Source organism: Paroedura picta, chromosome 3 (assembly GCF_049243985.1).
Source record: "Paroedura picta isolate Pp20150507F chromosome 3, Ppicta_v3.0, whole genome shotgun sequence".
Taxonomy (NCBI): domain Eukaryota; kingdom Metazoa; phylum Chordata; class Lepidosauria; order Squamata; family Gekkonidae; genus Paroedura; species Paroedura picta.
Genome location: NC_135371.1, coordinates 156,704,067 through 156,721,641, shown reverse-complemented (window position 1 = coordinate 156,721,641; position 17,575 = coordinate 156,704,067). Strand labels below are relative to the sequence as shown.

The 17,575-nt window shown below is 46.0% G+C and overlaps 1 protein-coding gene across 1 annotated transcript in view; it reads right to left on the bottom strand.

Annotated features, from left to right (window-relative positions):
* The window catches only part of LOC143831209 (uncharacterized), a 51,731-nt gene extending 41,816 nt beyond the window's left edge, over positions 1–9,915 (bottom strand). Inside the window, exons 1-7 of the mRNA XM_077324273.1 lie at positions 9,436–9,915; positions 6,525–6,736; positions 4,561–4,621; positions 3,749–3,844; positions 2,183–2,347; positions 1,373–1,498; positions 811–1,031 (exon numbers count right to left, since the gene is read on the bottom strand). Of these exons, the coding sequence (XP_077180388.1) occupies positions 811–1,031; positions 1,373–1,498; positions 2,183–2,347; positions 3,749–3,844; positions 4,561–4,621; positions 6,525–6,736; positions 9,436–9,915 (1,361 nt within the window). The remainder of the gene's footprint in view (positions 1–810; positions 1,032–1,372; positions 1,499–2,182; positions 2,348–3,748; positions 3,845–4,560; positions 4,622–6,524; positions 6,737–9,435) is intronic.
* Between the last annotated feature and the right edge of the window lie 7,660 nt (positions 9,916–17,575).

The window sequence follows — 17,575 nt, the reverse complement described above, 5'->3', positions numbered from 1 at the left end:
CATCTGAAGTTTGCCCCCCTTATGGTTCCCCCACATAGGTCGCTTCCATTAGTGGTGGACTTCATTGGGCAAGGGGATCTGCTCTCTCAGCAGGGAACCTCTCAACTCCAGGGTACCTCTCGACTCTGTGGGCTGTTGGTGCAGTCTGCTGACTGCTAGGTCAGGCTCCCATTCCCATGCTGTGGCAGCCCTCTCGTTGGAGGCAATAAAGCTATGGCCTTGTTTATATCCAGAGCCTCTTGTGGCGCAGAGTGGTAAGGCAGCCGTCTGAAAGCTTTGCCCATGAGGCTGGGAGTTCAATCCCAGCAGCCGGCTCAAGGTTGACTCAGCCTTCCATCCTTCCGAGGTCGGTAAAATGAGTACCCAGCTTGCTGGGGGGTAAACGGTCATGACTGGGGAAGGCACTGGCAAACCACCCCGTATTGAGCCTGCCATGAAAACGCTGGAGGGCGTCACCCCAAGGGTCAGACATGACTCGGTGCTTGCACAGGGGATACCTTTACCTTTACCTTGTTTATATCCATCATTGGTGTGTCACATCTTATTCCAGCCCAAAAAGCCCTCCTTCGTCAAAAGTTCAGAGGGGCTTTTGAGGGAAATTAGAATGTCAGTATGACAGGTCACGTTTCTCAAAGGTGACCAATGAATTTAAGCTTTAAATCGTAAATGGGGATAGAATGAAATCTGAGTCAAATTTGAAGGCCCTGCCCAGGAGAAACATCTTTGTGGATATCCGAGGAGGCTAAAAAAATCTTTGCAGAAATGTCTAGACGTTGGTACATGTAGATCATTAAATTAATCGATCGTTACCTGCTCTCTTCTCCCTCCAGCAATGTCTTGTATGTAGCAATTTCAATATCCAGGGCCAGCTTGGTATTCAAAAGCTCATGGTAGTCTTTCAGCAAGCGAGCCAGGTCATCCTTGGCTTTCTGTAGTGCCGTTTGCAGCTCGGTCTGCTTATCCCGGGCATCTTTAAGAGCAACATCCCCCCGCTGCTCAACGTCACAAATGGAGGACTGCAAACAATCCACCTGTCCACAAATAAAATAAATATCAAGCCCACAATGAACTGAGTCAGTTCAAAGGAGGAGGCAGGGCACGGGTCTATTTGTCATCCAGGTAATAAGCACGGGTCTATTTGTCATCCAGGTAATAAAGCCACAACATCTACGGATGTCAGCCAATAAATTCAGAATTTGGTTGGGCTATATCATGACATCAGTGAGAACCACTGAGAGCAAAGCCAATAGGCTTCCTTTTAAGAAAGAAACATTTTAATGTATTTAGCAAACAGTACAGGAAAAACTCCCAAATGGGGAGATACGTTTCAATTCTGCAGAAAAGAAATAATATACACCATGGTCTGGCCTACCTGCTTCTTCACAATGTCATGTTCAGACTGAATCTTATTGAGCAACCGGGTCAGATCAGCAATTGCGTGCTGGTTGATCTTCAGATCGTCCGAATATTTCCCCCTCTGCTGCTGAAGTTCTAGGAACTAAGAGACAGAAATAAGGAAGGCCGTTGTTTTAAAGTGAAATGGGTGGGAACTTCCTTCAGTGCCACATGAGAGGAATTTTTGACAAAAGTCTGCGAGTTTCAGTGAATCCAACAAAAATTCTCAAAGCTGTTTCCACACATACCCAGCTAGCCGCCGGGTTTCACCTGAAGCCAGTGTAGAAGTGAATTTAGACATTCCTACTCCGGCAAGACGCCTAAGGAATTCTGAGAAAAGCTAAAGAACGTTGGCATTGAAAAGGCAGTAAGATTTCTTAGAGATGGAATAAGGCTCTTGCACATCCCATAACTTTGGCATTTACCATGGCAAAGCACAAAGTTACAGAAGCTGCTAGAAATCACAGTTCAGCAGCCCCATAGGAAAATGGAAAGCACCCCAGGAAGAGCTTAGGGATCACTTTCCCCACAATGCACCTGTGCTATCCATGCCAAGTAGCCGAGTGCTGAAATTGTACAAACTAGAACCAGTGCATGCCTTGTAAACCACTGCAAAGATGACAGTGGTGTGTGGTGTGAGTGGATGAATGCACTAGAGGGCAGCATCCATGGCCAGTACACTCCTGAACGCAGCGACACCCTTCTAATCCCACTGATTTCAGCTGATTTAGACTCCGCTGAGGTCTTGCGCTGTCTATGAGTGTGGTACAGCCGAGCCTTTTCCTACCCTGTTTTCATAAAGAGCATTTGCTTCTTCTTTGCTCCGCTGGGCGACGCTCTGATACCAGGCTTCAACATTCTTGATGATGAGGTCAGCATCTATGTTCCGGCTGTTGTCCATTTGCAAAAGGATGTTTGTGTCGCAGATGTGATAGTCCAGCTGTGCTCGTTCCTGAAAGACAAAAGCCTGGGTCAGAACCAGGGATCCAAGAAAGCCTATTTCTTTTTGAAGAAGAAGAAGAAGAGTTGGTTCTTATATGCCTCTTTTCTCTACCCAAAGGAGTCTCAAAGCAACTTACATTCGTCTTCCCTTTCCTCTCCCCACAACAGACACCCTGTGAGGTGGGTGAGGCTGAGAGAGCCCTGATATCAGTGCTCGGTCAGAGCAGTTTTATCAGTGCCGTGGCGAGCTCAAGGTCACCCAGCTGGTTGCATGTGGGGGAGCGCAGAATCGAACCCGGCAGGCCAGATGAGAAGTCCGCACTCCTAACCCCTACACCAAGCTGGCTCTCTAGCCCTTCTGCAGCTGGTTCCCTAAGAGAAATGGGACTGAGTGCTACACTGGAAGCTCTGAGACCAGAACGCCAAGTGAACAGGGGCTGCCTGGGGTTGTTCGGCGGCGAATGGCCAACTACTTTGTGCATGCTCCATGTGCAATCTCTCTGCAGTGCAAAAGCCCCAGCTCGTTTAAGCCATGAGTATAAAAGTTGACTGTCTCCTATTTGACTTGATCATTAAGGACTGGCTGTATACATTGCTTAATACTTGGCACCCAGATTTGCTCATGTTTAACTTCCCTTCCCACTTGATGTCATTTATATTAAACTGGATCCTTCAGTAGATTTCTGCTAATGGATGGGTGGATGGTTTTTGCCCAGTTGCCCAGTTGCCCAGTTGCCCGCTGCTGTTGCAGACCTCCTGGCTGCTCCTCCTGCTCTCGAGGGTCCCTTGTGCTGCACCCCAGAAGTAGCATGTTGAGGGTCCGGGGGGGGGTGCTTCAGTGGGAGGGACAAAGTGAAGGATCACAGATACGCTTTCTGTTAACAAAGATGCATTGTGGGATTCAAGGCAGATTGTAGGCAGTCCTATCAAACTGTAAACCACCTTGGATGCAATGGCAGAAAAGATATCACACAAATGTATTTAAGAAATATGCTCCAAAAAAAAAGAGGAGGAAAGACATCCTAGCGTTCTTTTTTGTGTGTGTGCTAATTTTGTGAGACCTATTCCATACGTAACTTTGAATGGCTGTCATCCTTCTTTCCTGTTACCAGAACTGATTCTGTTCCCACAGTCACTAGGATGCCCTTTAGAGACACCTCCAGCCAGGTGAGTACCATTATTCTGCAATGGATACAGGTGGGGATAGAAATCATGGTGGAAGAAGGACAGCTGATGGAAAAGTGTTGGGCCAGTGAGGTAGGGCTGCAGGGAAGTGAGAGAGGGGGCAGTGGCCTCAGACCGCCAAGCTCCCTGAACCTCTGCTGGGCACAGAAGGCCACCCCAAATCATCTTCCCAGTCTTCAGAGGCTGAAAGTCTCTTCCCTGACAAATTTGTGTGGTTCACCCTTACCTCTGCATGGACGCGTCTACGGAATTCCAGCTCCCGACTCAGCAGATCTAGTTTCCCCTCCAGTTCCGTCTTGCTCAGAAATATGTTGTCTACATCCTAAAAGAGGGTTTGACAGCCAATTACACATGATAAGACCTAGAGCGGCTAAGAGCGCAGTGGCAAAGACAGCAGAAGCTTGAAGAGACTCTGGGCAATCTTCTAAATCAGCCTTTTCCAACCTTTTGATTGTGGAGGAGCCCCTGAAATATTGCTCAGGCTTCGAGGAGCCCTGGAACCAAGCAGGAAGTGATGTCATTGAGACATGCCTCCCTGCCACACCCAATTAGGACTGGGAGGGAGAGAGGAAGGAGGTAGAAAGTGAGGCAGGAGTAGACATCCAGGCTCCGCACACTTTCCCAGGCGTGGCAACCACGTGAGAACACCAACCCCAGGTCAATGGAAGCGTCTGGGAATCGCTTGTGGCTGAATCCATTAAGACAGAAAATAGGGGAAAGCCTGGGGAGTCCCTGGGATGCTCTCAGAGAGCTTGATCTAAATTATTTCGATCATCCAGGAAGCAGAGAGTTGAAGTGACACTTTTTTGTACAATCATGTACATGAGCCATGAAGAAATTAGACAACAGGTAGAAATTTGCTCCTGTGTCCTCAATTCCAAATATTTTCTGCAAATGTTCATGCAGAATATTCTCTCGGTGCATGGATAATATTTGATGTTTGGCTGCAGCCCTCTTTGACAGGTGGCAGGCAGTACAGGTCCACCTTCATTAACAGCCAACCGAGCAACGGAGACCTCCTTCTCGTGACCTCCTTACCTTCTTGAGCAGCACAAATTCATTCTCTGCTGAGGTCCGTCTCTTTAGCTCCTCTTCGTATCTGTTGAAACAGAGGTGAGGAGCTCTGGGTAAATCAGAGCCATCTTACCCGAGTCAGTAATAGAGGGTTACAGGGCTACTTTCCCATAGGAAGCAGCAGGTGAAACCAGATAGTCCAGGACAAGTTTTTGTCACTGTAGAGAAAAGCAAATGTCTGAATCCCTCTGGGTACATTGGTTTTGTCTGCTGGTATATTATGTGGACTACAGATTTAGTGAAGTCTCTAATAATAAACTAGATGGGCCCTCCTTGGAGAAAGAATTCAGCACAAAGGCAAACAGGGGTTTCAATGTACTCGATAGATAAACTTTTTTGCCAGTTTCTGAACTGCACTGGGAATTCTGATAGGCTCAGAGGGAAAGCTGTCTATAAAAGTCTTCATTAGAAAGCAGCGAGAACCCATAGCTGAAGATAAATGGCAGGCAAGTCTCTTTTTGGGACAGCTGAAGGTGATGTAACATGAATACTGTTGCATCTGGTGTGTCACCGGGGGTGGTGGTGGTGGTAATGTATCAGTTTCTGCAGTAAACTCCCACATCTGCATTTTTAAACACCCCCAAAAGTATGTGTGCGTGGGGTTGCGATGGGTCGGACACGACTTCACACCTAACAACAACAACAACGTATATATATATGTGTGTGTGTGTGTGTGTACACATGTACATATATACAACATGAAGATGCACCAAACATTGTGAATCAGAGTGATGTTTAACCAGCACCCTTTAGTGATAGGGGATGTTATTGACCAGGGATACAACTGTGGCCCTCCATATGTCCATGGACTACAATTCCCATGAGCCCCTGCCAGTGAACGCTGGAATTGTAGGCCATGGACATCTGGAGGGCTGCAGTTTGAGTACCCCTGCTATTGATGTTCTAATTGCCAGCTTCATGGGCAATAGCTCGGGAACATACAGGAATCAGTACCTTTCAGCAATATAATATTAAATGGAACTGTTTCAAAAAAGAGCAACTTTAAGAGGGGGGGAATGGGAGATGATCAGTGGATGAACAAATGGCAGACATGCATGGGTTTGATAATATAACAGTGCTGAGATGCAATAATGTTACTGGTGAGACTGTGCACCAGATTCTGAAGCAAATGCAGAGCCCATAAAGTGAATTGCATCCTGGACCTTCATAAAACACCGTGAAGAAACTGCTCTAACGTGGAACTGACACAGACTCAAATAATCCTTTGGGGATTCAGCATGCAGGGACAAAGAGAAAAGTCAGTACAGCAGAAATTGTCTCAGGAAAACAAATAGGTGTGTCTCTTTCCCTTGTCTTTCCCTTGCCTATGAGGGAGAGGAAGGAAGGAAGGAAGGAAGGAAGGAAGGAAGGAAGGAAGGAAGGAAGGAAGGAAGGAAGGAAAATTCAGATCTTCTTTGCAAAGCAGGTTTCTTGGGGCAACCCAAATAGAAGCTTGAGGCACCAGAACAAGTGACAGGAATGGTCACCACTGTATGTTATCTTGCAGGGGACAATCTCCAGAGTATGGGATTCTGTCATTTGGAATAGTCCAAAGATTGTTTTGGGCTGCAGGCTGGTGCCAGTGTATGCCTGTGAGATTGTCCTGGAGGCACCCCACCTTGGAGCAGCTGGCATAAGAACTAGTCTTTGGACCAGGAAACAGCATATATCCCCTTAAAGGGGAGGATCTCCTGAAAGTGGCGATGCATCATTTATGGCAGTCCAAACCTTATTTCGGGGTTCAGACTTCCAAGCGCTTCTGGTTGAATGCACAAATATGTCACAATAAGGAACAAACAGGGAACTGGGAACCTACTTCAGCCTCCTCTTCCTCCTCCCCAGGCTACACTTACAAATCTTCAGGAACCTCCCGGCCCAGAGTTGGCAAGCCTAGAGGTTAGGTGAGGCTGCTGTGCAAATGATCTTACCCGGTCTTGTATTGCTCCACCACCTGCTCAATGGAAGCTGCCTCACTGGTTAGATGGTCTCTTTCATATAACAAGCCGTCAAGCTGCTTTTTCATGTTGCTGACGAAATTCTCATAGTATGGTTCTAGGTTCTTCCTTGCCGGCAAGGCACACTCTTGTAAGAGTCTCCACTTTGTTTCGAGAACTTTGTTCTGCTGCTCCAGGTAACGGACCTGATTTTTTAAAAGAAATTATGATAGAACTTCAAAACAGACATTTAAATGTTTCTCTTTGGATGTTTTTCAGGCTGTCGTGCATTTCTGCAAGGAGTGGACATCGCACTGAGACACATGGTAAAGGTAAAGGTATCCCCTGTGCAAGCATCAGGTCATGTCTGACCCTTGGGGTGACGCCCTCTAGCGTTTTCATGGCAGACTCAATACAGGGTGGTTTGCCAATCCCTTCCCCAGTTATTACCGTTTACCCCCCAGCAAGCTGGGTACTCATTTTACCGAGCTCGGAAGGATGGAAGGCTGAGTCAACCTTGAGCCAGCTGCTGGGATAGAACTCCCAGCCTCATGATCAGAGCTTCAGACAGCATGTTGGCTGCCTTACCACCCTGCGCCACAAGAGGCTCTAAAGAGACACATGATGATTCTCCAAATGCAGTACTGAATTTCTGGGAATGAAAAGCTTTCCTTAACTCAAAACAGAAAGGCCACTATTGACACCTAGTGCAGCATCATAACAGATTTTGGTTTTGAGGTTAGCTTATTACTTTAGCATCCAAATTTCTTATGAGCACTGCATGGGAGGAGGGTCATTTTACAGGAACTAATTTATGCATGCCAAAATTAATGGAGAATTGGAACTGGGCAGGGAAGATCAATATATGGAATGATATTCCTATAATCAGAAATATTATACCAGTACATCTGGGCCGATTCTGCACATGTCAGATAATCCACTTTCAATGTGTGGAACAAGGAAATCTACTTCTAAATAGCATTGAAAGTACATAATCTAATGTGTGCGGAGTGGGCGCTGGATATGCTCATATCTGGTCTACCTTCAAACCAACGTTACTGTGACTGACAAATGACAGAACTTGATTCAGAATCCCGTTTTCTTTTTTACCGTCCAAAACATGTAGCAGAATGAGTGAAATCTCTGAGTGAATGGATCCAGAAACACTCATTCTTTTGAGACCTGAAATATCTAGGTTACTTTTGAGCAGTCGATGCCAACATTTTGTGGCTGATATAGCAAAGTTCTGTTTTATTGTTTTGATTTTTTAAAGAAAAAAAATCTTGAACATTTAGGTGCATGGATTATGGGCTATTAAACCTTAATAAAATGGAATGGAATTTCTGGTCTATGGTGAATCTGCACACACAATATTCAAACTGCATATCAGGTTCTGTATATGCAGTAACCCCCAATATCTGCTTTTGCAGCAAGATGAATACTTTCTTGTTCTTCATATGTGGCAACCTACACATTAGAACAATTTTCCTACATGGTAATGACTGACATGGGTGAAGCAGCTCTGGGAAATACAACTTTATGAAAAAAGAGAGCAAAGATGATCTGCTCTACTCAACCTCCTACTCAAGTTTAATTTGTTAGGCTTGCTGCCAGGAAGGTGTTTTTAGGATTGCACTACAAGTCACTTAAACATTTAGCAGAGGATCAAGGTGACCCATTCTTTGGATTTACAGTGGATCTGCAATCAATACCAACAATAACAATTTGAGTCCAATGGCGCCTTTAAGACCAACAAAGATTTATTCAAGGAGTGAGCTTTTGTGTGCATGCACACTTCCTCAGACAAAATTACCTAAGTCAAATAACAAAGATCTCTACTAAACAGAACAATGCATAGAAGAAGAAGAAGAAGAAGAAGAAGAAGAAGAAGAAGAAGAAGAAGAAGAAGTACCTCACTTCTTACTACCCAAAAGAGTCTCAAAATGTTTTTCTTCCTCTCCCTGCAATAGACACCCTGTGAAGTAGGTGGGGCAGAGAGAGCTTTAAGAGAATGGTGACTTGCCCCAGGCCATCCAGCTGGCTACATGCGGAGAAGAGGGGAATCAAACCCACCTCTTAACCAGCACACCAAGCCTATAAGAGAAGAATTGGAAAAGAATGCAAACCAACAATAAAAACTGTTTTAAGGCAAAATGAAATAAAAATAAAAAGCCAGTGTAGACAGAGAACTGATAACAAAGACTCTCTATGGTCTGACAGACCATATAGAATAAATCTTTGTTGGTCTTAAAGGTGCTATTGGACTCAACTTTTGTTGTGCTACTTCAACCAACATGGCTACCCACTTGAATCAGACCATATAGAAAAAAGGGTCACAAGGCATAGCTGCCTTGGTGGCCCTTGTGCAAGAAGAAACAGGGATATAAATGTTGCAAAACAAAGCTAAGGTAATTTGCAGTACAAGGATAATACATAATAATAAGCATCGTAATATACAACAAATCCTCTCCCTTCTCCTGAGCGGATGCATTTGATCTCAGTTCTGACCCCTTTCTAAGAACGACCTGAACGTTTCTGGAAAGCAATCCTAAGCAGAGCTACTCAGAATCCTTCTCAGGCCTACTCCATGGGTGTTGCTCCCAGAAAAGTCTTTTTAGGATTGCACTGGAAATGTTGCATTGAGAAGATGTCTTTGTTCTTCAACTCCCCCCTCTCCAATGTGACCATATCCTACAGGTTAAACAATACGTTAAAATATTTGCAAGCCTGTTTCAGCGATATCATCTATGTGCAATCCATGTGGAACAGAATAACACCAAATCAACCTCATGGGTTGGTTATGGCGCCAGGGCTGACATAGGGATCTGTGGGTTTTGTGGTAGCCCTGGCCCATTTTTCGGTTTCATTTCAAATGAAACAATCTTAAAATCCCTTGCTTGCTCACCTTATCGATGAAACACGCAAACTGATCATTCAGGGTCTTCATCTCTTCCCTCTCTTGGTTCCGTGCCTCGTGCTCCTGCGGGTCAACTCCCACATGGATGGGCTTCAAGAGCTTCTCGTTGATGGTGACTCCGCGGATGCCATCGCCTCTGAAGTTGGGATATCCTCCAACAAGTCCTCCAGTCCCAATATGGCCCATTCTGCCACCAAACCCTACAGTACCGTAACCCATATGACCGTAGCCGTAAGCACCAGGGACACCGTAACATCCGGAACCAGAACCCCCGTAGCCAGTGTAGGAAATCCTTCCACTTCCACCCAGACTTTGACTGCTGAAGCAGCGGACCCCGAATCCATTTCCGACAGGATGGCCTACAGAGGCCATGTAGGTTCTCTGCCCCCCTAGGCCACCCATGGCTGATGCAGAACTGAATCCCCTTCCTCCGTAGAAAGGCATCCCAACAGATATCTGTTGTGCCATTGTGGCCTGCTCAAAGTCAAAATAAGTTGTTCCAAGGAAGCAGGTGCAGCAGAAACAAAGGAGAGAGCAGCCCTCTGGCACGAGACCTTCAAGTCAACACTTATATACTGTTGAAGAGCTGAGCTTGATTGGTTTGTAGTTTTAATTTAGAGTTTTCCCGGGATTGGCCTGCCTCAGGGCTAGTGCAAATGCTTTTCAAGGAGCAAAACATCACAGTAAACATCAACTTATGAAATAATGACAAAATTTTAAAGAAATTGCTTGGTTTGCAAGCTTCATTTGACCGATATTGTGCTTGAAATTTTTTTTTCCCGTGGCTCGCCTTAATTACAAAGTAGAAAGTTACTTAAGGGAGGCTTCCACTTTTGCTGGCCACAGTGCATATGCTGCGAAGGCAAGCGTGTTCTGCAGGAGCCCAAGTTTAAAAGCTGAGATTTTGGGATCTTCTCTAAGCATCCCTGTCACTTCACCCAACCTTGGAAGCTCCTATTTGTCCCTCTTGTCTTTTTGAATGCATTGTAGATGTTTCAGCCATGCAAAGGAATAATAATAATAATAATAATAATAATAATAATAATAATAATAATAATAATAATAATAATAATAATAATAATAGCTCTTCTTGTTGTTGTTGTTGTTGCTGCTATTGTTAATTTGTATCTCACCTACCAAATGCTCAGGGCGAGTAACAACATTAAAACATATGCAAAGATTAAAAATGTAAAAGCATTTCCAAATTTCTGCCACTCATACCTCCAACTGAAAGCTCGGAGGGGGGAGGTTTGGCAGAAGCCCGTCTTCTGCCTCCTTCTTCCCCTCCCCTAGTGGTGAGGCTGGCTTCTGTGGTGGATATTATCTTTGGCTTTGACTGTAAGCCCAGTGGAATGGCTCTGGTTTGCAGGCCCTGTGGAACTGATTTAGGTCCTGAAGGGCCTTCATCTCTTCTGGGAGCTCATTCCACCAGGCTGGGCCCAAAAATGACATGTGTCCAAAGAACTCTGAACTGAGGCAGTCCATTGACATCTACCTGGCACCATTTTGTCCCCCCTTGAAAGGAAAGTATGTATCTTTAATGCATTCTTCATGGTGATTAATAGGGGATCTTTTGCCCACAAAAACTCTGTGTGTACATCTGAGAACTCACACTAAAAAGGTTGAAGAAAGGAAGCAAGTCCCCTTACCTGTTGCTGTGTTGGATCGTTCCTTTCCCACCATCCCAGCCCACAATGGGGAACCTATGGGGGGGGGGGATGTAGCATTGGCAGAATGTTCCACAGGACTTGAGAGATGGAGCCGTTCTGCCACACCAATGGTGAAGGATGAAGATGACACTGAAATTCCACAGGCTTCCCTATTCAAACCAATCAGGCTGTACTGAAGATTACCTTGCATGGTCTCCCTTTTCCTTGGATTCATTTCTATTTCCATTTTAAATCCATAATAACTTAATTTTAAAACAAAATTATATTTATATTATATTGTATATTCTGTATTATTAGTAGTACTGGGGCCAAGCCCATTGCATTCAGGAATACGGGTGCTAGATTGGGGGGAGAGAACTCTGTTGATGGCCCCCCCTCCCCCCAAGACTTGGAAAGGCTGAAGGCAGCTGTTATGGAACCTACCAGCAGGGGCAGCTCTCAGGCAGCAGGGACATGCAGCCTCCAAGCCTCAGAGGGAAGTGGAAGGAGGAGGGGGTGCTCAGGGGTGGGGGATAGAAGGAGATTGGCTGGCTGCTGGACAGACAGGCAAGCCGGTTGGAGGAGGAGACACCCAGGGGCAGGACACCCTGAGTCTGTGTTAAATGCTGAGTGGCACTTAACCCATGATACATGCTCCTCTTCCAAGGCCTTACCAGAAATATGTTATGTGGAACAGATTAGATTTATAAACCATCACCCCCTACAAAGGCTTGAGGCAGTGTACAACATGTTAAAAACTGGCATAGATCATTTCCAGTAAAAACCATATACAGTAAAAGCATTTAAAACTATCTTTCTAAGGGCCACACTATTCTCCCTCTTGGTTGTTCTTAGCCTATATCATTGGCCAGTTATGCTGGTGTGTTCTGGGGGGTATGTTGTGAGAGGGAGGGGTAACCACACTGGTTATGTTCTTTGCTCTGGTCTCAATCACATGCCTGGTGGAATACCATTGTTTGCAGGCCCCGTGGAACTTTTGATAATTCCGTCAGGGCCTGGCTCTCTGCTGGCAACATATTCCACCAGGCCGGGGCCAGGGCTGAAAAAGCCCTGGCCCTGGCACTGGTTGAGGTCAGGTGCACTTCTTTGGGGCCAGGGATCACCTGCATTGGCATCTGATGGTCTGTGCTCTTCTGGGGGTGTATTGGGAGAAGCAGTCCTTCAGATACACAGGCCCAGGCCATGTATGGCCTTGAAGGTCCAAGCCAAAACTTTGAGCTTGATCTGGAATTCCACTGGCAGGCAATGCAGCTGCTGGAGAACAGGTTGAATGTGAGTCCTCCACAGTGCTGTGATAAGGATCCCAGCAGCCACATTTTGGACCAGTTGCAGTTTCTGGGTCAAGTGTTTTAATTTACATAAGCCACCCTGAGCCTTTGGGGAAGGGTGACATATAAATGCAAAAGTAAAGCAATAAAAACTGACTTTCAGGAAGCATAATCAGTTGGGTGGGGAGGGACAGCTACATGGCATAACCTGATCTTGTCAGATCTTGGAAAAGAAGCAGGGTTGGACATGGATGGGAGATCCCCCTAGGAATGCTCTGCAGAGGAAGGCCATGGCAAACCAGTCCTGCTTGCTCACTTGCCTTGAAAGCCCCTTGCTCAGGTGGCCATCAGTCAATAGTGACTTGACAGGACTCATGGACATAATCAGTTGTGGGGGGGGCAAGAAAAGACAAAAGACCATTTGTTGTGTTGGGAATGAATTATTTCTTTGCTTAACCCTTTAAAGAAGTGATCCTTTGCTATGCAAAGCAAAGAGAGACACCTATGATTGTATGGAGAGCAGCCTTTCTCAACCTTTTTTCACCCTTGAGACACACCTGAAACATTCTTCTGGCTCCGAGACCCTTCCCCCTCCCCAAATGGCATGATCTTGCAGAATATGGCTGGGAAGCATAGCTGTGTACACACCCACCAGCTCTCCTCCCCTCCCCACCTCCTCCAGGACCACCACCAGCCATTTTGGGAGGGGGGCAGGTCAACATGACCATACATAGTCATATCTTAACACAGCCCGCGGCGCCACGAACGCCGCGGACTAAATAAAGCCGTAAGGGCTTAGTGGGAGGAGTTAGGGCGGGCTCTGTCCAGGATGAGGAAGGGTGCCTATTGGCCCCTTCATCCGGACAGACCATCGGCCGGCCCAATTCCCGCCCTGCATCAGGCTGCCGGCAAGGGAGCCCCCGGCAGCCGCCCTGCCGACAAGGAAGCAACTGCGAGCCGCGTGGAGCGCGGCTCGCAGTTGCTCCCTTGCCGGCAGCCTGACGCCCAAGGGAGCCCCCGGCAGTCGCGCGGAGCGTGGCTGCCGGGGGCTCCCTTGCCTAGCGCCCGCTGTATTTTAATTACAGCGGGCTTGATTACTAGTCACCCAATAAATGTTTAACAAATTTCAAAAAATATCTTTAAAATTAATTAACTCCCATCCATTCTGGAAACCCAGGGCTATCAAGAAAACCAAGGTTTTCATGAAACCCTGGTTGAGAAATCCTGGTATAGAGAGATTGTCTGTCTGTACTCACAGGATGGGATCTAATTATTTACTTAGAATCACAGAGTTGGAAGGGACCTCCAGGGTCATCTTGTCCAAGCATCGCGCAATGCAGGAACTCACAACTACATGCCCACCCACAGTGACCCCAATTTCATGCCCAAGTGATCCCCTCCACCAAATTCTCCAGAATTCTCCAGAATTCAGCCTGGCCTGAAGGGAATTGACCTACCAACTTTTTGTGTAAGGCTCTTTACCCCTTTGCATGGCGCCCACATGGGCCAGTGGACTGCAGTGGGGAAAAGGACAAAACTGTTCCCTTCTCTCTTCTCTGCCACCAGATTGCGGAAAAGGAGTCTGGATGACCAGTTTCGCCTCTCCCCATTATGCAGTCCACTGGCCCACTTGGGTCCTGTGATCTTAGGAACCAATTCCCCCATGGCTGGGAAGGAGAAAGCAGGGAAGATCCACAACCACTAGGGCCTTCTGCTGATGGCCTGCGCAATCCATACCATGGCATAAGCACATCTGCTATGACACTGGGATGATATCGCATCACCATACATGTGTACTTGTACAACCCAATGCAGGGCGAGCCTAGAGTATCAGAATGAAAAGCATGTGCTTTATTGTAGCATACCAGTTATACCAGAGAGAGCCAGTTTGGTGTAGTGGTTAGGAGTGCGGACTTCTAATCTGGCATGCCAGGTTCGATTCTGCACTCCCCCACATGCAGTCAGCTGGGTGACCTTGGGCTCGCCACGGCGCTGATAAAACTCTTCTGACCGAGCAGTGATATCAGGGCTCTCTCAGCCTCACCCACCTCACAGGGCAGGGGTAGTCAAACTGCGGCCCTCCAGATGTCCATAGACTACAATTCCCATGAGCCCCTACCAGTGTTTGCTGTCAGGGGCTCATGGGAATTGTAGTCCATGGACATCTGGAGGGCCGTAGTTTGACTATCCCTGTCACAGGGTGTCTGTTGTGGGGAGAGGAATGGGAAGGCGACTGTAAGCCGCTTTGAGCCTCCTTTGGGTAGGGAAAAGTGGCATATAAGAACCTTCTTCTTCTTCTTCTTCTTCTTCTTCTTCTACCTTTCCTGAATGTGATGGCTGGCATAAGCATTTCTTCGTTATTAGGGCCCTTCACAAAAGAATGCTCTGCATTTGCAGCCACGACCAACCCCAAGGGGGCAAATAAGTTGTCAGCAACTTGAAAGAAGGGGAAATTAAAATCTCAGGCATGTTCCCCTTCTGGCTTGATCCATGGGATATTATTGCAAGCGGCTTATGGGTGTGGACTTTGGATGGAGGGCAAGAGGTGGGAAAAAGGAAAAGGCACGACACGCTTTTGATGTTGAGACGCATCTTGCCCAGAAGGAAAAAACAGCACCTCTCAGTGTACGACTGCTCCATTTTGCTTTGATGACCGGAATTTTGGCTTGGGTCGTTATAAATATGACTCTCATCATGCAGGCTGTGGTGTGAAGCTAAACCTCCCGTCAGCAGTATGCACCTCAATGTTTAGTTAAATTATAAAAACGTTTAAATTATAATAGCTTTTGACATCATGGATTGCAGGCGTCCTGTGCGCATTCTCAGTTATTCACCTCTCTTTTCCCCAAGAAGCAGCATTTTGCCTGAGTTCAGCCACACCAGGAACATTATGTGGCAATAAAAATCAGAGACATTGATGTGGTTGGGAAGGCAGAAAGAGAAACTGAAAGAACGGACAATTAAACTCCCTTAATAGCTTAATGTTAAATCCACGTTAATAAAGAAGTCAAGCTACTTATAGATGCCGAGAATGATGCAGTGTTGAAAAAAGACAACAAAAGGGCATTTTACAAACATTTTAATTAAATAAACTAGCATCGCATCTTTCTGGACACCGTGAGATGTTAGGTTTTAAGATCGCCTCCCTTGTTTTAGAAGCTAAGTACTCAAAAGTTGCAGACACGTTTTGCCTCCTATTCCTCAAAGACACCCAAGATTTGTTTATTTGTACTATATCTTGTCTGTCTTTTTCCTCAAGGGAACTCAAGCCTAATATGGCTTAGACTAGATATATTAACAGGCATAACATTAAGAATTTACTTTAGGGCTAGTTATTCCTCCCTCCCGTTCCTCCAACAGGAACCCAAGCTGGCTTACAACTTTGTTTGCTTTTCCTGTTTATCATCACAACAACCCTGTGAGGTAAGTTATGACTGATCCAAGATCATCCAGCAGCAAAGTGGGAACTCAAACCCAGGTCTCCAGGATCCTTCCCCACTATAGGCACTGCACCAGGGTGGTTTTCCAGCATCATTCTAAAATCATTCCCAGAGAAAGATGAACAGAAGCCATTTTGAAATGCCATGGGATAGGATGCTATGCAGACTATATGAATTCTGGAATTCTTGTTTGTGGTATATAAGTAGGCACATCTGGCAAGCAGCCTGAAGCATCTAGAGTTTTTATAAGCAGACAACCCATTGGCTGCATAGCTGTGGAGGTGAGGGAAGGACTCCTTTCTTGCCATGCATCATTGGCCATGTCTTTGTCACATGATTGCTCGTGGGGGGAGGAGCTAACATTTGGTACCTGTAAGCCGGAAGAAACAAAGCCAGAAGCAATACAGTTTGGAGCCAGGTTGGTGTTGCCCTGAAACCATGGAAGACAGCCAGTTGTGAATTGGTTAGAATACTGGAGTAGGAACTGATAATCCTGGGTTCAAATCCCCATTCTGCCATACAAACTCATTAGGTAACCATGGGCCAATTGTTCGCTCTCAGTCTAAGTCACATTACAGGGTTGTTGTTGTGGAAATAAAACGGAAGAGGGGAGAACAATGTTTTAAGCTGCTTAGGATTCCTTAATAGGGAAGAAAACAGGCCATAAATCTCTAAAAACAGAGTGGAAATAAATAAATACCAGGTGGGCAATATGAAATCTGAGGAGTTAAGCGTAAACTGTAGATCTTCTGGTTCGCAGACATGAATATTGTCTGTGATAACACAGAATGTTGATGGGTAGTCTAGTTGATAAAGGAATATCAAAAAATGTTAATGAAACATTCAGTGTCTGTGACAGACATACGTTATTTGAGCTAGAAAAAGGGCAGCAGACTCAGAAACGCGGTTCATCAAAATGTGTGTAGGATGTGTGGGTAATGTGGAGGCTACGCGGACAGCTTTAGAGCTATGTGGGTGGTGTGCAGGCAGCGTGGAGGTTGCATGGGTGGCGTGGAAGCAGAAGTAAGAAGAGGACAGATAAGCCTCATGATTGGCCCTCGTGATTGGAAGATTGCTCTCTCCCTATTGGTGCCACACCCCTATGGAGGGCCAATCAGGTGTGGAGTGAATTGCCTGCATGCTATTTTAAATGATTGGCCCTCTTTGGCAGAGTGCAATTTGAACTGATTGGCCCTCATTGGCAGAGTGTTCTCTCCGTGTTGCTGGCAGCCTCCCAAGGAGGGCCAATCAGGTAGGGAGTGAGTTGTCTGCATGCAATTTGAACTGATTATCCCTGATTGACAGGGTGCAATTTGGACTGATTGATCCTCATTGGAATAGCGCTCCATCTCCCTGTTGGTAGCACACCCCTAGGGACTTCAACTTTATAATGTTTAATGATGTCATAATTTACACTTGTCATGTAATTGTATAAACCTTTCCCTGTCCTAATTAATCCTCCATGTCTTAGGGCTGGGGAAAACCTCTGCCTCAAGCCAAGGGGAGGAATGAACAATCAATATTATTTGGACTGCGCTTCATAGGTTCTTGGTCTGAGTAAGAATAAGAATGGTTTCTGATGAGAAGGGCCTGTGATTTTCACTCCTGGCAAATGATTCATACATGTTTTTTTCACCAAGCATCACATGACTCTCTCAAGATAGGTATCTAGTAGAGGGTCACTAGAGTCTACCAAGAGTCTAACAAGCACTGATTTAGAACAATGACACAAAACTGCACATCAAGGCTT